This window comes from Marmota marmota, unplaced genomic scaffold (assembly GCF_001458135.2).
Source record: "Marmota marmota marmota unplaced genomic scaffold, marMar, whole genome shotgun sequence".
NCBI classification, from domain to species: domain Eukaryota; kingdom Metazoa; phylum Chordata; class Mammalia; order Rodentia; family Sciuridae; genus Marmota; species Marmota marmota.
In genome coordinates, this window is record NW_026000093.1 from 29494785 (window position 1) to 29521396 (window position 26612).

The following is a 26612-nucleotide window of genomic DNA, read 5'->3' on the forward strand; positions in this document are numbered from 1 at the left end:
AATATGGCATTATGTAAAAATGTGGATGTGTAATTGATGTGATTCTGCAATCTGTATTTGGGGTAAAAATGGGAGTTCATAACCCACTTGAATCGAATGTATGAAATATGATATGTCAAGAGTTTTGTAATGTTTTGAATAACCAATAAAAAAAAATTTTAAATTAAAAAAATAAAAAACAAAACAAAAAAAAAAGAGTGAATAAGGTATAACCTCGATCTCTAGTAACTACAAGTAGAAAACAGATTAAAACAGGCTCACAAATGACTTTAATGTAACTTAAAACTACAGTTGTAACATAAAGGTAGTAGAAAACAATGCCTTAGGACATTCAAGAGGAGTGGCACCTGGTTGGTGAGATTACAGAGGCCCAAAAGAATAGATGATTTTCCCCCCTTCTTTGTTTTTAATTAGTTCTTTTTAGTTTTATATAACATTAGGATTCACTTTGACATAATTATAAAAGCATGGAATATAATTTGCTCTGATTCAGTCCCCAGTACTTCCCCTTCCCCACCCTTCCTTCCACCCCTTGTTCCCTTCACTCTACTCTACTGATCTCTCTGCTAATTACTTACAGTTTTTTCTTTAATTAGCATTCTTGTGGATGTACGAGACTGTGAGATTCACTGTAGTATATCACATGTACATAGGAGAGTCAGGTCAGAGTCCTCCACTGTTCTTTCCTTATCCCATCCCTCCTCCCTCTCCCTCAATCTCCTTCCTCTACTAGTTCTTCCCCTAACAGATCTTCTATTGGATGGAACCCCCCACCTCCTGTGATTTTTACAATGAAATCTGCAGTCAGAGAAGTTAATTTCAGGGAAAAGAGCAAAGGTAAAGCAATAATGTTCTGTTTAGGGAACAGCAAACTTTTATCTTCAAAAGAAAAAAAATAAGCAGAAGCCATTTTACCAATAATATCTTACATAGAACCCTAATATGTACATATAACTTAGTTTTTATTAGTATATTTTATGAGTTCAATTTGGTAGCATTTCTTTATTATAAAGTAAAAACTGTGAATGTGTAGCAATTTTGATGGGAATCAGAGATGAGGGATAACAAACCCAGTTCCTAATTCCTGTATTTTGTTTTGGTCGTCCAATAAGAGGAAAATCCACCTAGGGGTATGTGGCTCTGAGGTAGAGTATTCCTTGCCTAGCATGCAGGAGGCCCTGGGTTCCATCCCCCATACCACAAAAAAGAAGAAAAAGAAGAAGCAAATCCACTTATAACAGCATACGTTAATGAGGGCGAGGAAATGAGCATTGCAAAGCACTACAGTGGGAGTTTATTAAACCAACTAATTTTTCAAGTTCAAACTGTGCATATATGCATATACTTTCTCCTAGAACACATCCTATAAATTCACTTTCATAAGCATGCAAAAGAGCAAATGTCCACTGTAATATTAACTGTTGGGGGAGGGGCAACAATCTAATGCTTTTAATGAAGGCCTTTTCTAGTTAATAAATGATACCTACTATGGAATACCAACAATTTTTTAAATGAGGCACATAAAGTACACTTATAACTCAAAGTTATACTTCAGTGAAAATAACAATTTTCAGCAGCAACTAAAAATACTGATTTTTTTAAAGTATTAGGCACTTGTATTCAGTGCTTTAAATAATAAATTATTTAATCAATAAAACATAATAAGGTAAAACAATAATGATTTGTTTAGGGAACAGCCCTAAAGAGATTATCTCATAATAATACCGTGACACAGAATTTCCTTTTACAAAAAAGGAAAAGGAAATACATAGATATTAAGTCATTTCTCAAAGAAAAGTAGCTAATAAATAGTAGAAGAGCCAGGATTTAAAGCCCAGAGTTTACATTCTTAAACATTAATAATAGTCCAGAATAGTACTTAGTATTAACCATTTAATAATTACACTTAGAATATGTATACATATATAAAACTCCAGAGGCATCCATTAAAAATCATACTCTACAGCCTTGAGAAAATTAGAAAAAGGAAACAGAGTTGTTTATATTTCACATAATAATTTTCAGCACTATTAAAATGTCTTTTTAAAGTAAATAAATATTGCTTTTATACTTTTTAAATAATTAATTTATTTCAAAAATCCTGATCACAAAATAAGTAATTATTCATCTTGTAATTTCAGGATAGTCTTCAATTAAATAGATACAAAAACTTCAAAAAGGAATGTTAAGTTGGATCCCTATCAACAGCTAACAACTACTCATATTCTTCATCATAAATATAAGATAGAAATACACCCAAAACTTCCAAATAAACATTAAAATTAAATCTAATGTAGTATTTTGAGTTTTCTTATTATTCTTACAATTTTTTTCACTCAATTATTGTTCTAGTCAGGCACATTTAACTAATATGCTCAAGCCTATATTATTCAACTTGTGCAAACTGCTTGAGAGCAGTCGCACAAATATCACAATTCAAATTCAAGTCAAGTGGAACTGAAGTTTCCATATGCAATGCATGTACCATTCATTCATTTATCCATTTGGCAAATATTTACAGAGTGCCCACCACGGGTCAAGCATGGTGCCAGGTACTAGGGACTTATCAGAATGAAGGAGAAAGATTTTTTGTCCTCCTAAAACTTACATTCCACTGGGGGGAGAAAAGCCAAGATAAACTTCTTTCTGAAGTGTGCATATAGTACTCTGACATATTAAGTTGACATATTAGAGCGTTAAGAATCATCTGTGGACTATGTGTGGACCAAATCAGCATGGAAGCCCATTGAATGGGAAAGTCTGGTATTAGGGAACTTAACAATGGCAACCCTGCTGTGAACTCCCACCAAGCTCTGCCAGAGATCCCACAAAGCACCAGAGATGGGGTAACCTGCTATAGCCACATAGCGTCTCTGAGATGGGTGTGACCTGCCAAGATGCCAATCAACCTACTGACTACATGACATCAGGAAGCAAGACTCCACCCCTGAAACTTTACCCCTGCCTTTGATGTACCCCCTTAAATAAACCACCAGAGCCATTTTTTTATTGCTCTGTTCCAGCTCCTACCAGGACTGGAAGATCCTATCAGAGGCCCTGCTTTTAAAATCTATTCTTTGACACTGCCTCTTATTTCTTCACTAATTATTTCAGACTTTATTTCTCAGGTGGCTTATCTCCTTCTGCGCAGAAAAAATTACCCTGGTGAGGCGCTGGCTGCCTGAGATATTAGAGATTACAAATATCCTTAAATTAGAGATTAAACAGAACGGCATGTGCATGTGCATGCTGATTTGGAGTAATTTTGTTTGCTTGGTTAGTTTTAATTTTTTTTCTGTAAAAAACTTAACTTTATTGTTTCTGTACAGCTCAATCTAAAATTATAGACTCATCTACATTTTTTAAATAGCCTCTTACGTGCACTCTTTTTTTGGGAACAGTTTTAGGTTTATAGCAAAACTGAATAGTAGAGAGAAATCCCATGTGCTCTGTGACCCCCAACTTGCATAGCCTCCCCTACTATCAACATCCCCACCAGAGTATATGTGTTACAATGGATGAACTTACATGGATGGTTTGACAAGGCTTATTATTCACAACTTAATAGTGGGGTTTCATTAAAAGAACTATGTGGTTCTGGAAACATCTCTGGTGCAAATACTCTCCAATATGCTGGAGGACAATGGAGAAATGGCTGGGGCCACATAATATCTAAAATGCATTAAGTGAAAGCTTTCTCTACACTGTGTGCTGAGAACCTTTTAAATGTATTATTTCATATAAACTTCCCAATAACTCCAATTAGAGTATTATTTTCACTTAGATATAAGGGTGCAAACTAATTTGTCAAAGTCACTCAACTAGTAAGATGGCTGGATGAGTATCACAATCCCAGCAGCCTCAAACTGGGCAACTTTTAACCTCTGCCCCAGGCCAGTAAGTCTTTAATACCATAGCAAGAAATGTATAGTTAAGTTTGAGGGAACAGGAATGGCAGTTTACAACGTTCCCAAGAAAAACATAAAGACCACCTCCTTATGTCCTATTTGTAGAGCACAACTCTGTTGCTATGTGTGTAATGACCTTCAGCACAGCTGAAGTCAGAGGTATTAATTACTGAATAAAAGGGAACACTCAAAATGCTACAAAGCTAAGAACTCATAAAACACAAGACTACACCCCAGATTCCTGATACCATCCTTCCCAGGAAATTACCCTTCCATTAAACCAAGATGTCCAAGAACTATAAACCAGAAAAATGTGAACCACATGTCAGAACTAAACACACTTACTCTCCATCTAATAGAATAATGTTTTCAAAACTGTGTTAGTGAAGAAAAACTGCCCATGGAGACTGTTTAGTCTCAGCTGGACGAGGCAAATCCAACGGATGTGCTGAGACTCCCAGGAAATACCCCAGTTGCCTACTGGAAAAACTGAACAGTCCAATTAGAATTGTCTTGGAGAGGAATGGAAAGGGAATCCTGCTCACTCATAAACACCCTGAATTTCTCCTTCATTAAACATTTATTACTGCTCATCATGTGAAACACTAAAGTATGGGAGACATTTTTAGCTTCAAACACTTGCTAATGTGATGCCACAATTTTTATTCTTGCCACAATTAACTCAGCAATCTGAGAATTATTTTCTGGAGATTTTGAAGAAACTTAAAATAGGGTACTTATGGGGCTGGTAATGAGAAAGGGTGAAGGTGAGAAACAGGGAAATTCTTTTCCTACACAAATATTCAGAATAACACTGAATTATATTTATGCTTCCTACCTTACCACACTTCGTTAGCAATGCCTTATGCCAAGGATGAATCCAATTCATCCCTTTGATGATTTCAGGTATGGTAGACAGAATAATGTGCCCCTAAAGATGTCCACATCCAAATTCCTAGAATTTGTGAATGTCACCTTCTGTGGCAAAGGGGAATTAAATTGCAGGTAGGATTAAGATTGCTAATCAACTAATTTTAGAAAAAAAATATTGTGGATTATCTGGCAGATCCAATTTAATCATAAAGGAGCACAAAAATGAATGAGACATAACAGAACCCCCTGTGAGAGGGCCTCAACCTATTGTTGCTGGCTTTGAAGAAGCAAAAGGAGGCCAGGAGCCAATAAATGCCAGTGGCCCCCATAAATTAGAAAAGGCAAGGAAACAGTTCCTTCCCAAAACCTATGGAACAGGAAACGCTGCCAACACCTTGGTTGTAACCCAGTGAGACTGCAGACTTCTCACAACCCTCAAAATAACAAATTTGTCTTAAGCCACTAAATTTGTGGTAATTTGTTACAGCAGAAAAGAGAATATACATCAGACTTCTTTTATTCCTTGGATCTTAGGAAAATTTTGACTCTAACGACTAAAATGATCCTACAATCCAGGAAACTGCCTATTAGCTATTTGATACTATTACCCAAGGAAATAAATACAGAAATTGAGAAATTTTTTTTAATATATCCAATTTCATGTCTGCTGAATGCAATAGTAAAAAACAAAACAAAAACAACATCTGTACTTGTCTATTTCCTTTATTTCACTAATATTTAGTTATTTCGTACTTTGCAAAAATATTGGCTAAGGCAAAGGGGTAAGAAACCCAAAAAATGTCACTTACAGAAAAGGAAAATGAAGCACTGACCTGTTAAATCACTTGCCCAAGTTCAGAAAAATAGTAATTCCATCGTTCCCCTAACAAATACTTAGAACAGCTACCAAGAAGCTCCACACTGGAGCTATTGTATAGAAGGAGACCAAGCAGAGCCTTGCCTCTCCCAGTGTGAGTCCACTTCTACCAGTCCCCGGAGTCGCCCCAGACCTCCTCACTGGCAGCGCTCCCTGCTGCCCAAGAGCCAGCAAGCCCCAGCAAGACCCGCGCTTACAGAATCAGTCACATAAAAGTACAATCAATGAAGAAAAACACCAGCCACGCGCTCGGCTGCTAGCGGCCAGCCATAGAGCCAACACACGGCCCAACAACAGCCCTCCAGCCTCCCAGATTCCCAAGTCCCCCAGGTCCCCCAAGCCACCAGCCACCTCCAGCCCTCCCAGTTCCGGTTCCCCTCGCCGACTCCCCGCCCACTAGCCGGCCCGGCCCCGCCCACATGTCACAGGCGTGACCCCACCCTTTACGCCGGCCCCAGCCACCCAACCGCGTCGTGTGCGTGGCTCCGCGGCTGCCTCTCACCCGTCGGAGCTCCGCCTTCCGCTGCAGCTCTGAGTGCCGCTCCAACGCGCTGGCAAAGCCGCCTGGACTCGTCTGAGGCTTCGAGGAATCGGAGCTCTCACTTTCGGAGCCACTTTCAGTGCCTGCGCTTCGAAAGGGCCTAAAGAAGAGAAACACTCGCAGAAAATGGCTCTCGGCAGCCACGGCACGGGTCCCACACAGCGCCGCCATGACGCCTTCACAACCTCTGACCTACGGCCTCCGTTCCGCAAGCGTGCGGGTCAAGGGCGGAGCGAGGAGAGGTCCGCCCACCTGCCGCGGAGCCAGGAGGTCCGCCTGTTTGCGGGCTGTGCTGTGCTGAGGAAGAAGTGTAGGAAGTGGAGGTTTAAGTTAAAATGCATGGACTATATCTTCAGGGACTGGAGATCGCCGTTTCGTGTGGGAAGTGCGCTTAGTTCATGGCAGAGTGCAGTAATGCAACCTTTCAGGTTCCTTCAGTTCTCCCTGTTATCCTACTTAGAATTGGAAGTTATCTCCCTGTTACCCTACTTAGAATTGGAAGTCCCGATATGCACGCCGGTGCTCTGCTTTCTTTGTGCCTTTGAGCACTTTCCAATATACCATGTGTTGTACTTAAAATTTTAGGTGCTTTCCGAATTTTCTCCATGAAGGAAGGAATTTGCTGTTAGGTCCTTTGTACTGGGCAGTTCACATCGAACAATTCACATTCGTGAAATTCTGGATGCAAGTTAGTCCTTTGCCACTTCTGGGGCCAGTCCTCACGTGAATATAATAATCTGAGACGTCTGTCACCTCCTAATAGCTATTGTACCTTCTAGTGTTAAGGAGCTCGGTCCTTGCAAGAAACAGGCAATGCAAAAACCTGCCCTTCAAACCCTGATTCTTGTGATCAAGTCAGAAAGATTTCAGACATGTTGCTCAGAGTAACAGGAATGAGTTTATAGAAAGGATAGGGAAAAGGAATGTGGACACTCTCAAAGGAGAGAATTGCCTCTGTGACAGGAGAGGGACAATGTGCCATTCTTACACTTCAGTTTTATTGGGGATCCCAGAGATGTTTCCAAAATGTCCCACCCAGGTCCACCTCATGACTTTTGGCTGACAGCAAGATGACATCAGCCTTTCAAATCCCTACTGTCTTGACAACTCTAGGTCACCTTGGCCCATGCTGGCCAGTTCTAATTGGATTTTAAAAAAATATTTATTTATTTTTAAGTTTTAGGTGGACTCAACTATATATTCTTGTAGATTTTATGGCTAGGAGGAACTATTCTTTTCTCCTAGTATTTCAGTATCTGGTCATAAAAGGCTCCTCCTTCAGTGCAACTTGGGGTCCTCTTAACAACCACCTGTAGTTCTCCTGCAGATAACTGGCAGCTTGCTAAGGAATGGCTAGACAGGGCTGCAGGTAAACTGCTTTCTGGAAAAGAAAGCATGTGGAGGCAGCACAGTGGGCCCATTTGGGGGGAATTACTCTCTTAATCTCTGTGTTCCCACCATTTACATCTGTCTGTTCTCTAACACTAGGGAATTTCAGACAGTGCCTGTGTATTGTACCAGCGGCTCTGTCACTTTTTTTACCTCAATATTAATTCCGAGCTTTTGCCCACCTTCTTCAAACACCATACTTCACTTTTTAATTAATGAAGTAGTTCAGCCATCTTTTACCCAGTAGTTTTAATGTTAACCTGCAATCAAGCTATTTTGGAGACAGGTGGCACACACTTTTCCATGTCATTTGAAAAAATTACTGAGGGAAGTAATTTTTAGGACCACAAACCCTATTTTACTAATGCCTCCGGCTAGGGATGCCTTTCTCATGCCTTCTATGGCATAGACAATATACAAAACATTAGAAGTAATTGTAGGATTCACTACAACTAGCCAACTGTGGGAAAACCCTTATAAATTCAGTAGGAGCTTAATATAAATTCTATTCCAGGTGAGTACTCCCTAGTACTGAAACTCAATAGGTATATCATGTCCTAGTTCAGCCAAATGATAAGCTTCTCAAGGACTGTGTGATAAGTCATTTTCAGAACAATTCCTGTAGGGTTTTTTTTTTTTTTTTTTAAGTTACATGTCGATGGGCTGTGAGTCCACATAAGTAGGCTACATCTTCTTCATACTTTTACTTGAAGATTGAAGATTACGTCCACAATATTTTTTAATAAGCAAAACTATCTGCCTCTGATAGAGAATCAGAAGCATCAAATGAGGATTTGCAGGCTTTTTTGCCTATGCAAGCCACAAATAGAAACAGACGCTACAGAGGGGCAGTGTTTTCACATCTTAAGGACTCTGATCCTGCCCTAACTGCACCTTCCCTCTTGCTTCATTAAAAATAGTCCTCCTTTTTGCAAGTTAAAACACACATTACAAAAATATTAGTAATGGCAGATGGCAAGGTAAGTGAACAGAAAATAATTCAAATCCTGGCCTCACAAGTACTGGCTATAGTCTCATCTATAAAACTGAAACCACACCCCTAAGAATTAAAGGAAATGTGTAAAATGCCTAGGCACTTAATGAAAGCTCAAAAAATAGCTTATTGATGGCTAGGTGAAGGTGACTAGGAGGTGATTAAAGATTTGTGCCTTTTAACCACATATAAGTGCCTGGAATAGGGGACTGGTCTAGATGTACAGACTGTCCAAAGACAGTCATTTCAGGTAAAGAAATAGATAAGCTCATTAAGAAGACGGATCCTGTAGATGACTGAAGATAGGCAAATAGCGTTTAAGGAATTGGAAAAATACTGTTAGTTAAATTGGAAAATAATGGAATTAATCCTGGAAAGCAAGAAAACCTTTAGAGAATGTTGAAGATAGCCACTTAAAAATATAATTCAAAACCCAAAAACTGTGTTTCGCTTTTACTGTGTAGTAGAACCACCATCAAATTAAAATAATAACACTGACTAGCCTCAGTAACATCAAAATTATATGAGTTGGGCAGGGTGGTGCATGCTGTTATCCCAGATACTTAGGAGGCTAAAGGAGCAGTACAAATTTGAGGCCAGCCTGGGCAACTTGGGAAGACCTCGTCTCAGAAAATAGAAAGTGCTGGGATGTATGTAACTACCTTAGTGGTAGAATGTCCCTCAGTTCAATCCCCAGTACCAAAAAAAATTATGAGTTTTCAAGAATTTGAGTCACCAAACAGCATTTATTGAAGTATGAAATCCTGGCAGGTGACAGGCACATGCAGACCCTGCTCTCTAAGAGCTCACATACTAAGAGTTTGAAAAAGCCTTTAGATTCATTTTGGTTTCAACATCAGAATATGGAAGTTTTGAAGTTTGCTGGTTTATTCAAAAGCAATGTTTTCTATTAATTGTGACCCACCCATGGTCTCTATAACTGATATATAATTATGGGACCATCACTAAAAATGATTAATCAATGGCCAAATGTTTTCACTATGTGCAAAAATCAGAGTTTTCATCTGGTTTTAACTATAAAGAAACATGATTTTGACAAACTGCCTTATGCAGCATTTTCTCTGGAACATGTGCAGCAAATAGTCACTTCATAAATGCCTTTTGGTAGCCAGCATGTAGCTTTCTCATTTTTGCTTGATAACATTGATTCAATACAGCTGTCATGGTTCTTACATATCCAGGATAGAATAGGTTTGGAGTTAAGTTTGCCTAATGGACTTACCCCTTTCCTCCACAGACAGGTAATACATACAAAAGAACCCATACCCAAATCATAGAATTTTTATTGTTTTCAAATATTATACAAAAAATAGACAGCGTGTGTATCTTAACAGATAAAGAACAGTCCAAATTGTTTGGTGTTTTTTTTTTTTTTTCTTTTTTTTTTTTTTTTTTTGTATTGCAGTAATTAAGTTGCTAAGATGATAATCCAATTAATTTGTTCCCTCTTCATCGATTACTTTGGACTTACAAGCATACAAATCATGCAATATTCCCACTCTATAATTTAAAGACATTCCTATTTGTAAGACAGAGTTGTTGTCAGTGATATTTTCTTCTGTTACACTTCTTGAATCCTTAAATACCTGAGATTTCACTTTCCTGCTGTTTTCTTGTAGTGTCACATATAACACACAACAGAGTAGCCAGGACCTCTTTCTGGGTTTTCCTATTAATCACTTTTACAAATTTCTTAAATATCTGTCTCATAATATTGAATCTACCACAAAGAACATTTTGCATAGTATGTCTAAATCCAGTTTTATTTTCCTAATTCATCCTCATTCTTTACTTTTAAGAAGCAAGGGTTGGTTTGTAGACTGGAAAGATGTCTACAAAATGATTGGCTGGGGGCAAACAAGATAAAAACAAAAAATGATTCTCCAGTTCTTTCATGACCATCTCCAGTACTCACCTTCATATACCCATTCCATTTCCCATTCCAATTTCTATAATTTTTTTTGCATACACACAGTAAAAAGATATGAGAATATTTCTCTCAACTAAAGAAATTGCCATCTTACTCTATTTGGCAGTGTTGAAAAGACATGAACAAGGCAGGACACCCAAGAAACAATGTGATGAACTGAAGATGATTGAAAAACAACAAATTTTTTAAAGACTAGTTGTTGGAAAAAATAACTTAACAGCTATGAGGAACAACCATAATATTTCTATAAAGTGACAAATTTCTACAGAGCTCTCTTCTGGGCCAATGCTTCAACTTTTGTCTTAAAGCCTTTAGAAGGAAATTAGAGAATGCTAATCTGATACCATTAAGCAGTGGTTTAAAGTGGATTATTTTTTTAATTGCCTTTTTTAAAGAAGAGGTACCAATTAATTTTTTTATACAATAAACTATTTCCAGAACACTAGTCTCATAATAGATATTGAGATCTATACTACTGATATACAGAACTTATTAAGTTTTTCACATGTAATAGAGCATAGTTTCAACTGTATCAGAGTGCTAACAAAAGCTCTAGCAATCAAGAATGGCAGCACATTATTTTATAAAACCACTTGGGTTTTTTCAAATTTGGTGTTTAGAAGAATTTATCATAAAGACATCTAGTCATGCTTTTAAAAAAAAGTTTGAGGTCACTCCAAGCTTGGCAATTAACATTTGGCATAAACAATAAAACAATCACAACTTGATAAATAATAGATACGACAATGTAAGCCATTACATTTACAGCATAAGAAAAAAGTGGTGGTGAGTCAGAGTAGAGTTAGAACCTCAGCCTCTATGCAGATCTGTCCAGAGGCTTTGATTCATTAGCCCCAACACAGCTCTCACAGCAGGGGAATGTCTACAGTATCATTTTATAATTTCTTACACACTGAAAACAAGTAGAGAATAATGAATTGATTTTTATTAATGTATTACATCCTCAGGAATTATCACCAAAATATGTTCAAGTTTTAACAGTAATATAACTTTGTATACTTAAAGGATGCTAAATGGATTAAGTGGAGACAGCAATGTGTTCCCTGATGTGGTTGATTTTAGCATGTTTACAACTAGGTCTAGAACACTTGAACACTGATGGGTGCACTCATATTTCGGCCTACTGAAATACAGTATGTTTGACTCAGAATGATGTCAGTTTACTCTGAACTTTAAACTTGAATCTGAAAAAAAGTTGACATAGTGGTGAAATAACTAATAGGCTGAAATGCTTACTGTCACGAATGCCAATTAACAAGGATATGGGGATGGGGGTCCTACTCTCAAGTCACCCAGCAGTTTGAATTACTGTACATATGAAGTTATAACAAAATGGATGTAGAACTGTTTATTTTAGTCTGGTATCTTCAGATACCCAAGATAGGTACCTTATATTAAGGAGTGTTTATTCAAAAATGGGATTTTTTTGTAGTTCGTAGTTCATCCCTTAAGGTAAAGAAAATGATACTAAAATTTTTAATAACCAGGATTCATAAAATTTAAAAGAACAATTTTAGTCAGGAATCAAATATGCAGCGATTCAAAAAGGAAAATACTCTTATAAAAGACAAAAGAGCAAACTGGCATCCCAGATGCAGAGCAATTTTATAAAGTAAGAAAGCAACTATGATCACCTGCAGCTTCTCAGATCATCCTAGTGAGCAACCCCAGGTACTATATGTGACTTTATATAATAGTATTTCCTAAATAATGGACCTTCAATACACATTAAAGGGTGTTTCCCAGAAGTAGAGGTGAAGGTATTTTCATTTTGTTTAACCCACAAACTATTTGGTCAAAGAAATACATAAAGCTAAATAAAAGCACATCTGGTAGAAATTCATGGCAATGAATGTTGACAAGATGTGCTTGGATCTTGCTTGCAGCATCTGGCAGTGGGTAGCAGAACAAAGGCAGGAATCTCACAGGCTCTCCTGCGTCTGTTCTGTAGGCGGCTCTGTGGCGGTGACACTAGCATTTGCAGTCGAATTCAAGACTTCTCCAAAATCACCACCAGCAGGCTTGGTTCCCCCTACTTTAGACTTAAAAAAAAGTTCAAAAAAGAAAAGACAATATGAAACAAAATTAGCTAACTCTGCATAAAGGAACTCTAATTTTACTTTCAAAAACAAATAAGTCAAGAACTGGTAGCTCAGTGACATATATATATATGGAATTTAGTACTGTTGTAACATTCAGGGTGGTAAATTCTACCCTTGCCCCAGCCCCATCAACTAACTATTCCTCAAAGGAAATTTTGTTTAAAGAACTTTGTAAAGCCTATTCTAAAATATCTACTGAAAAATATAAAGTATCTACTGAACTCTTGTTACTTGATAAACATTTTGTATTACATTCAGTTCTTCATTCACCTCCACTTACTGAAGAAATACTGAGCAAAATAAATAAAAGATAATATATGTATTTTTTCTATACAGTGTAGGCATGTCAGCCCTTTACTACTTAACGTGTGCTTCAAGGCCCTGCAGACTCAACATCATCTGGGAGCTTGTCAGAAATGCAAAATTTCAGACACATACTCTTCCCCACCCTAATTCCAACCACAAAACTGAAATTACATTTTTATAGGATCCTGGTGATTCATGTGTACATTCTGTTTGTGAAACACTACTCTAGCCTATCTAAACTGAAATTGTCAATAAATATGTTTGACTACATATACATTTATACAGTGTTTTATGCTTTTCAAAACCTTTATACATAACATGTCAGTTCTCGCTTTTCCACATTGATGTATCTGTGCTTGCTAGCTATTTCAAAAACTAAGCAGGTCTCTTGTACAGATTTAGAAGATGATGTATTTTTTATTCATCAAATGCATACTGAGCAATGTGCAAAGCATTATTCTAGGCCACTGAGAAGTTCAGTGAACAGAAAGAACAGGACCCTATCATTATGAGTTCACAGAGCACCATGCTGGTGGGTTTTGAATAAATAAGCTATAAGGCTGTGTGTATACTGTGCCTCTGGAAAACATTCATGGTATGTGCATACAAACAGAAAAGGTGTGTGCTAATGTTGGTATGTGCGAGGGGGAAAAAAAAATCCAGATCACTATGCAGCATTTGATTTTCTTTCAATAAATATACCCTGGCTCTATAATTTTTAAAAGATGATTTAAGAATGAGTGACATTGTTAAAGTTCTGAAAGACTAAATAATAGCTTTTATGCTCATTAAGATATTGGTTTTAACCCTTCAAAGATGCCACTATAATTATCAGAATTAAGTTAGGAAGCAATGAACACATAGCCATCATACAAACTAGAGCAAGTCAATGCATATGAATTATATGACATTTAAGGTCACTTGTGATTCTAAGAACTGATGATTTTCTTTTTAATATAATCTTTGAGATAATGCAAAACAGTGAACAGTAAATGATAATCATCATGGCCTCACTATAATAAAATAAAAATAGAATGCCCAATAATGAAGGACTAAAAAACAACATCCATTTTAAGGTATAACAGCAGTGTGTGTGTGTGTGTGTGTGTGTGTGTGTGTGTATGTGTGTGTGTATTACTGTCTCTGGGTAGTAACACAAAGTTTTTAAAAATTTTTGTGCCTTCTATATTGTTAACTACAATTAATTTATAGTATATTTTATTTAAAATGAATAAAGCAAAAAGCAGCACAAATTTTTAAAGTGCTATTGCTTTTTAAACTGTACATATCCTTTCAGCATTTAGCATGCTACTATGCTATAACATACCCTCAAAATATATTGGTTAAAAGAGTTACATAACTCTTGAAATATCCATTAATAGCATAAAGAGTATGGTTCTTAAAGGGTTTTTTTTAAAAAAAAAAAAAAAAAAAAAAAGCCAGGCATGGTAGTGCACACCTGTAATCTCAGTGACTTGGGTGGCTGAGGAAGAGAATCACAATTTCAAGGCCAGCCTCAGCAACTTAGCAAAACCCTCAGTGACTTGGTGAGACCCTGTCTCAAAAATAAAATAAAAAGGGCTAGGATGTAGTTCAGAGGTAGAGTATCCCTGGGTTAAATCCCCAGTATGAAAAATAAAAATAATTTTAAAAGGGCTGGGTTTGTAGCTCAGTGCTACAGCACTTGCCTAGCACATGTGAGGCACTGGGATCGATGTTCCACACCACATAAAAATAAATAAGTAAAATAAAATAAAGGTATTGTGTCCATCTACAACCAAAAAAAAAAATATATATATATATATACAGATGCAAATGATTTACCTACACCAAAGAAAGTTAAGGCACATGCAATTTGTCACAAAGACCCTGTTCACCTTTGTACTTGCCTTTAAGTTTTCAACCTTTTCTTCAAATGATTTGAAAGTTGGAGAGTTTCTAGGGAGGGAAAAAAATAGTTAAATTATAAACACTGAAAAAAATCGACAGTTTTGAGTATTATTAGCTGACCATATTCCTCTTCACCATTATTCTCAGTGAGCAAAATAACAGATATATTTATATGTACATGTGTGCAGGTATATGCACAAATATTTTTATGTAAGATTACCAATTCCTGAGCTAATATTTTTACAAGTCTGATTTTGAGTCCATGATTTTGAGTCTAATCACATTTAGACAAAGTGATACAGAAAAAATACAGTACATGTGAGAGAAGTGGGAACAAACCAGGTAAAACATCAAGTCTGTCACTTCCCCAATCAACGTGTCACAATTCAAGAAAATGCCACCATTAGATTAGTTTAATTTTGGTAAAGATACTAGACTCTAGAATTCCTGATTATATTCACTTCCTACCTGGCAGGAGTCCAATACCACCCATTCAGGAAAAGCAGATCCTGTGGGGTTCTACAACAAGGATCCTAATTTCCAGGGAACAGCACCACAGACAGGGAAAGGAGGGACCAAGAGGAGGGGAGGAGCACAGAAACTTGACTTTGATACTTAACAAGTTGCCTCACCTGACAGCCTCTGAGCCCCAGGGAAGCTTTGTAGGCACAGTCACACTGACCCACACTAATTAAGGACTGCAGCACTTTTATCTCACCCATGGGTTTCCACAATTTTTATCCTATATACTAGACCTCGAATATCCTCCTATCAAGATGAAAAGGCAGAGAAGGAAACCAGGAGCTTCCTCCTTCTCACAGTGGTGTTAACAGACTAAGGTAAGCCAATGGTTCTCATAGTGTGGCCCCCACAACAGCTGGGTCCACAACTTCGCAGAACTTGTGGGTAATGCAAACCCATAGTCCCACCCCAGCTCTACAGAAGCAGAAACTCTAGGAGTGGGCCCAGCAAGCAGGGTTAACAAGCCCTCTGGGAGATTCCAATGCACACCAAGCAGACATTTTTAAAATCCTCTGCTTCTCTAGAGGGTTCGGAAAAGAGAACAACATGTACTACTTCGAGTGCTCACTGATGAAAACAGACAGTAGAATTAATCACAGTTGTCTCCCAACATCACACTGGGACGAGGGAAGCAAAGATGGGTTGAATGGGAGAAAAGGGGAGTGTAACGAAGGCTAATGCTCACAAAGGAGGTGGGCCAGCCATACCCTTGAACAGAAGGTTCTTTAGAGAGTAGCATCCACTTATAAACAACATAAAGGCTTTATAAAATAAAACAGAAACTCCTTTTTAACTCAAACATTTAATGGATCTCTTGTACCCATGCCAACACTGTAAGAGTAATTGAAGACTGATACAGTGTTAAACACGTAGCTTGTTAAGAGTAGAATTCTAGATCCCCGCCTCAGAAGAGTTCAGGTTAAACATTTAAACAAAGCACCAGAAAGCATAATACCAACTACACTTTGTAAAAATATACTTTACCTCATAGCAGGCATGCTAATTGAATGTTGAATGGAGCGTATACTAAGAGGCAGCATTAAAAAGAGATAGAAATGAAGTTAGTATATAGGGGTGATTCAACATATAAAAAGCCAACAAAACTTAAGCTTTATAGCTTTATTCTTTTGGCACCATGAAGAAGTATCTGCTTTTTGAGGTGGAGGGGATCAAAGTTATTCCAACATAATTTATTTTTACTCATAAACCAATTAATCCCAATCATTATTACAACTAATAATACAACCTTGCATTTTTATCAGACTTTGAAACTGTACTCTCACCTGGATCTGCAAGGTGCATAACCTTACAGAGGCTCAGAAGTAAAATGGTTTACCCAAGGTCATGGCAGAATTAAGAATGAACTTGGGTCTCAGGGACTCTTAATTCAATATTTACCACCTCCCCTCAAAAATGAAGCACACACACAAATACACAAGCGAGGCCAGTAAAAGGCCCTGCAGCCCCCTTTCTCTCAGGTATTTGTTCCCAGGCTAGAACAGGTAGGTTTCAAAATAAATTACCTGACAACTTTAAGTGATTTTAAAATTACATATCACTCCTCAGTAATAACAGTACCCATTTTGTAATAAGAGATCCTATACTCAACCCAATTAAAATTGAATGCTTCTAAAAGGCCAAATAAAATTTGGTTCTCTGTCTTACTAGGTCCAACTTCTACTCAAGGAAGGCTTCTGAGTAACTGTACAGGTTCAAGGGTATCTATTTTTAGTCATTTCCCAGAGAACACTTCATATGTTGAAAGTACCTTTATTCCTAGGATTTTAAAATCATTGCAATCTGCTCTTACTGTTACCATATACATAATTTTGACCACTGGAACAGCTTTTTTTTTACATAAATAAACTTTCCTTTGGATAAAGTGAACCATTCAAGGTAGCAAGACTCAATTATATTTAAGTATTTTGTGTGTTTATGATTTGGTTTTCTCTGAGACTCAGTTGTTAACAAATGATAATATGTTTTAAATGCAGCTCCTCAAATCTAGTATTGTATTCATGTGTAATATAGAGTTACTATTTTAAAATACATCAAAATATTCTGAAAGTTTGTGTAATCAAGATAATCAATAAAATATCTGGACATCTCTGTACTTGATATCTTATGTAACACAGGAAAAGATCCATGTAACTGAGTATTCTCTCCATCCTACAATGGTGGTTGATATGTTACTTAAAGGACTATAATCTACTCTGGAAGGCATTTACTAGTCCTTTTCCTACTTGATCTGAAGTTTATTGGTTCCATATTTGGAGGACAGAGATTGATGATAAGCATCCTTCTAAATTCTCCACACCAGAACTCCAGTCATCACCTGCCCCTCACCTCATCCTTCTAAAGAAACTGCCTAGAACAGCCACACTGCCACAAACCACCTTCCACCATAAGTCATATGATAACTGGGCCAGGGAGCAGAGCCCACACCTAACCTCCTGTGAGCTACAGACTGCATGGACTGAATAGGGCAGGGGGTTAAAAGATTCAGACTAGTATGCTACAGTTAGCTTCTGGTTCAGTTAGTGGCAGTTACTTCAGCCAAAAAGTCACATCGACTTAAATACTGACAAAGACTTCTTTGAGACAAGGGGAAAGCTGCAAGCACAGGAAGCCTGTTCCCAAAGAAGGAATCAAGCCTAAGCAGTTAGAGGTAACAAGGAGAGAAGACCATGTGGGGAACAGGGCAGGGTTGAGGAGGAACTGGTTTCCTCAGTTTCTAGAAGTTATCCTAATTTCTAACCCATTTCCAATAAAGCAGGACTGCCTTGATTGGGGCCTGGACTTGCTTCCTTTCCTCTCTGTGGATCACAATTTTTTTTTTTTTTTTTTAAATCTGTGCAACCCAGTCTCCATTTAAGATGAACTAACTTAGATAGTTTTCTGTTCCATGCAACCAGATCTTCACTAGAACACGCATTATGGCAGAAACTATCAAATTCTGGTGACAGAAGGCAAGGAATGGCTAAACCCAGATAAACAGTCCACGGGACATACACTGAATTCTACAGTATCAATGGACTGAGGAAATAAGTGAATAAGGTAAGTACAAATTTTAAAAATTCACAGCTAATTGTAGTCACTGATCTTATCAGCAGACAGCTGGGTTCTCAGTCCCATTAACCAGCACAAACCAACTAAATGTTCTTCAGTGGTAATATGTAAGAAAGAGAAAGGAAGCAATTTGATTAAGGTTTATTTGTGAAAATCACTGAACTGAATTTGATTTGAGCAATTTGAGCAATTCTCTGTGTGCATTGTATTTCACAGTAAAAGGATTTTTAGATGTACCCATTAAACAAAATAAATCAATTAATAGAGATAGGGTTATAGTTGAGGATTCTCTGCCTTTGAGATAGCCATTTCAGTAGGAAGAACAAGGAGCACACACCAGCTTAAATTCCATCCAATTATCTGGTCTTCTCTACAATCCAAATTTAGATGAAATTCTTTTTTTTTTTTTTTTGGTAGATAGTCTGTAATCCAGGGGACAGCAGCTCTCATTTGGGCTTCTCTTTGGAAAGTTAACAAAAGCTTCAACTGCTTCAACTTAAAATTTCATCCAAGGTTAAATATAATGTGGAAACCTTCAAAAGCAAAATACCAGGGTGCTGCTACACCAGAATCATCTCATAGGCTGTAAGGATCAGTTAGCATCTATAGCAAACTTTCCCACCTTGATTTGTAAACATCAAATATATTATCAAAGTAGAAATATAAAAGCTGTGTTTCTCAAAACACACTGAGAAGAAGAAAAAAAGTCACAGGGCATCCTGATTCTCACTAAATACTTCCTAATCTCAAATTTACTCCTACTGTGAAAAGGTTTTTTTTTTTTTTTTTTTTTTTTTTTTTTTGGTGGTGCTGGGGATTGAACCCAGGCCTTGTGCATGCAAGGCAAGCACTCTACCAGCTGAGCTATATCCCCAGCCCCCAAAAGGTAATTTTTTAAAAATAGCTAAACTGATTTTAAATTTTTTTCTGATTTCTAACACAGTTATTTTGAACTTTTCATCTTAATAACTAGCGGTGGAGGGGCAGATGGTGGGGTGGGGGAAGGATACAGTAAGTGGAGAAAGACAAGGAAGAGGATGTGCGGCTTTCAGCCAGGCAGGCTTGTAAGAGCCGTCTGCACATGATTACGCCATTTTGCCCCCAACAATGTCTTCATGTAGACAATGGAAGAGTTACTTCTAAGCAATGCCTAGAGAAACCATCTCAAACTATCACTCCTCTGGGGAAGCACAGGAGAGAGTGCCAGTTTCAGATCTAGGGTGTCCTGGGATCAAATCCGGACCATCAGTCACTCACACTTGCTTGCCAACCCTGCGGAAATCAATCTCCCCATGGGGCAGTTTCCTCCCAACTGCAGTATGAAAGCAATCCCACAATTACTTCAGAAGCTCAATCCATAGCTTTTCGTGGCATAAACTCTTTAACCATTATTATAATGGATGATTTGAGTTGAAACACAAATCAGCATCTACCTCGTGCTAAATGTTCTCTCTCAAAGTTTTCAAATTTCATAGTTATTTCATTCATTAGCTTTGACCCTACAGTCCAGAACAGTACTCAATACACAGCACTCAATAAATACTTCTAAATGAAAGAATCAAGGAATAAACAATTTTGTTAACTAAAATTGGGAAGTAGAGGTATGAAAGGTATAAAAGTTATTATAGTGTTTCAAAGTCTAATCAAAGGGTATTCTCTTTCTAAAAAGAGACATTTCTTTTTCACTAAGGGGTAGAAATTTTCAGCAAAAGCGACTTATCTTGAATGATTTTAACAAAACAAAAAATATCTAATCGTATACATGAAGAAACATTTTAAAAGAAGCAATTCCCTTTGAAAATGAGGGTAAAATGACTTAGCACTTCCTCTTAAATGTATCAAAAATAAGCAACATGCTACTAAATAAATACAGTTATACTATTTGTAACAATGAAATTATGTTTAACAGTAGCACTGATGAACTGTTCTTTTAAAGTTTATCTTGAAATTGTAAAAGCATGAGCCAATACTCACATGTATGTATAAAGAGTAAGCAAAGAGGAGAGTAGTGGAAATGCATAGAGCACCTGGGGGAAAGCTGGCTGTCCCCAGAAGTTCCCCAGGACAGTTCTCATTATCTTGTCCTACCTGACCCTTAGCAGCCCTGCTGGGCCCTCATTCTCAAAGCATAAAACAGATATTCATATCATCATTCCTTCTCTCTTACTCACTCCCCCTACCCCCTCCATCTCTCTCTACCTCCTTCTCTTTCCTCTCCATCTCCCTCATTTTCCCTCTCTCTCTTTCTCCTCTCCTCTTTTCCCCTAATCAAAGTATGACAAATATCTAAACTTTAAGAGATAATTAGATGACTCTGTATGAGTCAACTACAGTTTTAATTTAATACCTTCAAGTTGGCAAAACTAGGTACATTTCTCCTTCTGTATTTGTAATTACATTTAAGAGTGAAATCACTGGCCTAAATTTTCCAGAAATACAGATTTGGAATAGTCAACTGGATTAACCAAGCAGTTGCCCAAAGGAGCCTCCTGCATCTATCCCTGGTGGTAAGGGGCCTTGCTGCTGAAATTGGAGCACTCAATTTTACAGTCTAGCTCCCTCTCCTTGAACAGTTCCCGTGGCTAGTATTTGCCTCTGTGACCCACATGATCTTAAAGATGTAGTTTTTCTTCATACATCTAAACACACTCCATCAGAATAAGTGACTGGTGCACATCTGTAATCCCACCTACTTGGGATTATAGGAGGATTCCAAGGCCAGCCTGGGAATTTAGCAAGACCCTGTCTCAAAAAATTAAAAGGACTTGGGGTGTGGTTTAGCAGTAAAGTGCCCCTGGATTCAACTCCCAGTACCACCAAAATGTGGGGGCGGGTTACCCAACCTTTGGTCTGTTAAGAATTAATTACAAAGATTTGTCAGTATCTTATGTCTCTCATTCCAAGTATTAATCAAAAGATTTACTTAACATCCACATATTGATACACAGTATAGTCATTAAAAACAAGACTAGATACCTATATCCATCTACTTGATATTTCTAAAGATGTAGAAAAATAATAGTGATAAGTACAGATGAAACATATCATTTCTCTAGAGCCCTTGCATGTTCTTATAGTTTACATCTATATCACATCTAACATTCTTTAATCAAATACTTACAGAGTCTTCCATTCTTAAATACATCCCAAGTCCCCTTCTCCTTACCCCACTTGACTCAAAAATTTTAAGCTCTATTTTAATAACTGCCTTGTCTGTTTTATAGTTATAACCTTAGGATCTGCCCACAGCAGGCACCCTCAAGTTAGCAGAATGAATTATATAACTGAATGCTTACTCAGTGGCCTACAATATTTAGGCCATTTTTTAAAATATGGTGCTAGGTATTGAACCCAGGGCCTTGTGCATGCAAGGCAAGCACTCTCCCAACTGAGCTACAGCCCCAGCCCCTAGGCCATTTTTTTACTGAACTCCAAAGATATAAAATCACCTCCTATTACTGGTGACTTGATTTTTAATTTTTTTTTTTTTTTTTTTTTGTATTGAGGGTTGAATCCAGGGATGCTTTACCACTGAGCTACCTCCCCACCCTTTCTATTTTTTTATTTTGAGACTAAGTTGCTTAGAGTCTCACTAAATTGCTGAAGTAAGGCTCAAACATGCAATCCTCCTGCCTCAGCCTCCTGGGTCAATGAGATTATAGGCGTGTGCCACTGCACCTAGCTAGTGACTTGATTTTTTTAACACATAATTTTTTGCTTTAAAGAGTTCAACATTTAGAGTCTGTACATCCCTATGACTGACTCACTTCTAGGACTGCGTGTCATCAAACTCTGAGCTATTAAGTATCCATTTGCTTACTTAAGAAGGCATATTATAGCTAGATCACAATAGTGATGCTTGAGAAGACAATTTGCTGTAACAGGAACAGAAATGGAAACTACTATATTATCCTTCCTGCTGACACTCTAAAGATCTCTCTCCACTTTTGTTTACTTCCCACACCTGACTGATTATCAGAGTCTGCCTGGGAGAGAAGAAAGGTTTGCTCAATATCACAAGTACTCCTATAAGGCATGACCTGAGCTAATGTCTTTTAAATGCACTTTCTGTTTTAGACTAATACACTTTTTCCTTTGCAAATCATGAAATTGTTTTGGTGCATAAAGAATATAACTGGGGTAATAAAATGGCAAAAACTGTAAGCTAGTAATACAAGTATTAAAAAGTGTGAAGTAATGGTAAAAAAATTCTAATGTTTATTTTAACAAACACACAAAAAAAGTAGAGTTGCTCATATAAGAAAGAGGACTTAACACGAGGCAGTACATATGCAGTCTATTATAATTACAAAATGGAACCCAGGTGAAGGAGAATTCCAACATCCTTACAAAAGCACCAAAGAACCAAAAGCATCAAAAACAAACAAACAAAGTCAGACATTAAAAGGGAGGAATTCTGCATGCCATGGTAAGACTGCTTCTTTCAAAAAAAAAAAAATTAAAAAAGAAACTTCAAAACCATTTCCATATCCCTTGAACCACAGTGTCAAATTCTTCTTTTAATTTATCCATTACTCATGGTATACGAAACCCTCCCTTTAAAATTAGAAATGCACTAGAGGAAAAAGATATTGCAAATGCAAGAAAATTATGTAGTGGACAAACATGACCATTCAACGTGGCTTAATCATCTCATCTTAGCACACTTGTCTTACATGATTGCTAGACTGCAGTGATGGTTCAAACTCTCCTTACCTAAAGGAATGTGAAAAAGCTTGCAATCTGTAAGAAGCCAGAGTAAGCATTAAAAAAGAAAGGAAGTACTGATAAATCTAGAACAATTAAATAACCTACTTTAAAAAAGTCATATGATGTTTTACCTGGGCCCTAAAATGCTACAACACCATTCAATCAGCGTAAAAAGGAGAGCATCTAATAAACGTATGTATATATATAAAACACACACATATGTGTAAAAGGGGTCAAGAAAACTATGCTTATTACATTAAGCTTAGATTTACGATACTCCAAATACAATGAGCCAGGAACTTAGTTATTTTGATACAAAGTATATAATACCTTAACTGACCAAACCTATTCAACTAACAAAATTCTGGTTGTAAAATCTACTTTCTCCACAAACAAGATACACAAAGTCATGCAATCTGAGCTTTTTTTTTTTTTAATCACAAATTTTGCATGCCAACAGAAAGCACAGCTGATATAAACCATGTTTGTCATCTTCAGCACTACTCTAATCCACATGGGTAGAGGGAAGCACAAAAGCACTATGAAGTGGTTTTATCAAAATGACAAGAAAAATATCTGCAAACTAATCTCAAATACAAATGCAAAATAAAAAGCAACAGCTCAAAAATCAAGATTTGGGCCTAAGCATGAATGTAGGTATAGCTTACGAGTTAGTACTCATCATTGCGCAAATCAGCCTGTTGCAATCACACCATGGGCACATTCAGAACGTAAAGCTGGGTCTCAATCCAAGCGTGCATGGCAATGTTCTTGTACTCATCCCCAGAAAGGCACCAGGCTCTACCCACAATCACAAATTTGCAACCACCAGGGACATACTTACCACCCTGTAAAATGAAGGAGGACTAAAAAACACAAAAGTTTGCAACCAGAATTTCTCAACAACTTTTAACAGATTCATAAGGTGATCATTTTGAAGTCAGAATGTTATGCAAACATTTTAGGTCCTGGCTGGACAGAGCACCCTCCCTCACTCCATCAGAGGAGAGAATTCAGCATCATCTTGAGCCAAAGTTGGGAAACAAAAGCAATCACAAGAGCATTTCAATCTGCCTGAGCTACTTAGTGAGCAAGGAAAAATGCAGACATACTTTACATCTTCCAGCTTTCTGGTGATGACTGAGCCAACAGATGACAATGCAGCAGAAGCCTTCTGTCCAGCCTGAGACAGGGTTTCAGACGTCTTCTTATATCTATGTCCAATTATTAAAAAAAAAAAAAAAAGTCAGTTAATCTTTTCTAACATTATTTCAAGGCAGTGGTCACCATCTACTGAAGGACTCTCAAATATCTTTTTTTTAATAGTATCTTTTTTATTTTTTTATTTTTTTAGTTGTAATATGAACACAATGCCTTTATTTATTTTTATGTGATGCTGAGGATCGAGTCTAGTGCTTCACATGTGCTAGGCAACCACTCTACAACTGAGTCACAACTCCAGCCCCTCAAAATAAAATATCTTTAAGAACTTCTAAAATCCTTCCTAATTCCAGGGCAGCAACAATTACATCACAGTCTGAGCCATCATTTCACGCAGTTTCCTGCAGCACCCTCATCCAGACAGAAAGGCAGAGGCTTATTACAGAAGGCCCACAGAATCCAAGGGAAGTGTTTCAAATAGTAGCAAAATGAAAATGAGCCAGAGTCTGAACAAAATTACGCCTTTTCTTCCTTCCTTTTCCACATAAGTCAAACAAAGCAAAAATGAAATCAAATTGTTCAAATGCCTTTTACACCATTATCTCACGTAGTTAAAGCAAATAAAACCAGGCTCAAAAGCAAAAGTAGGTCAGGTTCAGTAGAGCCCTTGTATATTTTATTATCTAAACAATTTTATGAGCATAATTTTTTTTAATTTTTCCCATCTGTACAGCTACCAAGTAAGGACTTGTTGAACCCTCAACAGAGTATGTAAAAGATGCAATACTTAAAATGACTCTAGGGTGATATTGTACCAGAAAGGTGTTAAGTTACCACCCCTTCTCTTCCCAGCCACCTAAGATTAGAGAAACAAACAACAAAAAGAGTAGGGTACCTACCACAAAGGTTAAGATCCCCACTGTGGAAATGAAAGCTCAGGCATTTTTTTTTTTAATATTTTTTTTAGTTGTAGATGGATACAATATCTTTATTTTTATTTATTTTTATGTGGTGCTGAGAATCGAACCCAGGGCCTCACGAATGTGAAAAAAGAGCTCTACCGCTAAGCTACAAGCCCAGCCCCTCAGGCATTTTTTCTTACCCCATCAAGATCAAATACCAGGAACAAATATTGTTCATGATAATGCAGTCAAAGACTAGTTTCCTTTGTGTTTTCCCACTGCCAATTAATATGAATGGAAATGGACCAAGAGTGGGCAAGTACCATCAGGTCAAAAGCAGCTGGCCTCACTGATGATGGCTAAGCTGTAAACAACTCCTAAGCTCACCTGGTCAGCAGTTGCAGAGATACAAAAGATAAGACAACAGTTTAAATCCCTTGCTAGAAGTTTGCTCCTCCTTGTGACAAGAAAGAAAACTGCACTATGATAATGCTATATCAGAACTTGTGTGATCAAAGACACATCTCAAAGAACTGGTCTCTGCTATGAGCACATAGAAGAGACTGACCCGAGAATATTATGATACATACAAGCAGATTAAAAAATAAAAAGGACTGGCTGTATAGTTGTCCAGACTTGAATTTGAGTCCTGACCCAACATTTTGAGAAGTGTGTGACCTCAAAACTTCACTTATCTGGGCCTATTTCCTTATCTAGGGTTGTCTTACCAATACTCTAGTGACTTATTCTGAGGACTAAACGACACTATATATATATATATTTGGAAAGTCAATATACAGTAGTCCCCTCCCTAAACTGATGACAATACATATTCCAAGACCATCAGTGTATGCATAAAACCATAGATCTCACAAGCTCTGTATATACTGTTTTCTCTAATGTGGCTTCTAAGTGACTTGGTAGCATATTTAACATGAATACACTGGACAAAGGGGATGATTTGTGTTCCAAGCAGGATAGCATGAGTTTTTTGGGGTTTTTTTGTTTGTTTGTTTTTTTAATGATTTCTGGAAGTTCCTAATGGAGGGAAAATATTTTTCCTCTCATGTTTTTAATTGGTGCATTATAGTTGTACATGATGATGGTATTTGCTGTTACATATTCATACATGCATACAACACACAATATAACAGTATAATTTGGCCAATATCACTCCCCAGCACTTCCCTCTTCCTTCCCCAACTCCCTCAGTTCCTTTCTTCTACTGATCTTCCCTTTGATTTTCATGAGATCCTCCCCCTCTTTTTCCTATCTAGCTTCCACATGATAGAAAACATATGACCCTTAACTTTCTGAGTTTGACTTATTTTGCTTAACATAATAGTCTCTAGCTATACCCATTTTCCTGCAAATAACATAATTTCTTTTTTATGAC

At 37.3% G+C, this 26612-nt stretch overlaps 2 protein-coding genes across 15 annotated transcripts in view; both read right to left on the bottom strand.

Annotated features, from left to right (window-relative positions):
- Window positions 1-6420, bottom strand: part of Mrps28 (mitochondrial ribosomal protein S28) — a 109909-nt gene extending 103489 nt beyond the window's left edge. Inside the window, exon 1 of the mRNA XM_015485901.2 lies at window positions 6161-6420. Within this exon, the coding sequence (XP_015341387.1) occupies window positions 6161-6370 (210 nt within the window). The 5' untranslated portion in view covers window positions 6371-6420. The remainder of the gene's footprint in view (window positions 1-6160) is intronic.
- Window positions 6421-9308: 2888 nt separating this feature from the next.
- The window catches only part of Tpd52 (tumor protein D52), a 107364-nt gene continuing 90060 nt past the window's right edge, over window positions 9309-26612 (bottom strand). For 4 of the 14 annotated variants that reach the window (XM_048783099.1, XM_048783096.1, XM_048783095.1 and 1 more), the window contains 5 exons: window positions 24266-24367; window positions 23160-23186; window positions 16359-16400; window positions 14840-14900; window positions 9309-12596 (listed from right to left, as the gene is read on the bottom strand). In XM_048783099.1, coding sequence (XP_048639056.1) covers window positions 12477-12596; window positions 14840-14900; window positions 16359-16400; window positions 23160-23186; window positions 24266-24367 — 352 coding nt within the window. In that variant the 3' untranslated portion in view covers window positions 9309-12476. The remainder of the gene's footprint in view (window positions 12597-14839; window positions 14901-16358; window positions 16401-23159; window positions 23187-24265; window positions 24368-26612) is intronic. The other 10 variants (XM_015485898.2, XM_015485896.2, XM_048783097.1 and 7 more) reach the window with 9 other exon arrangements.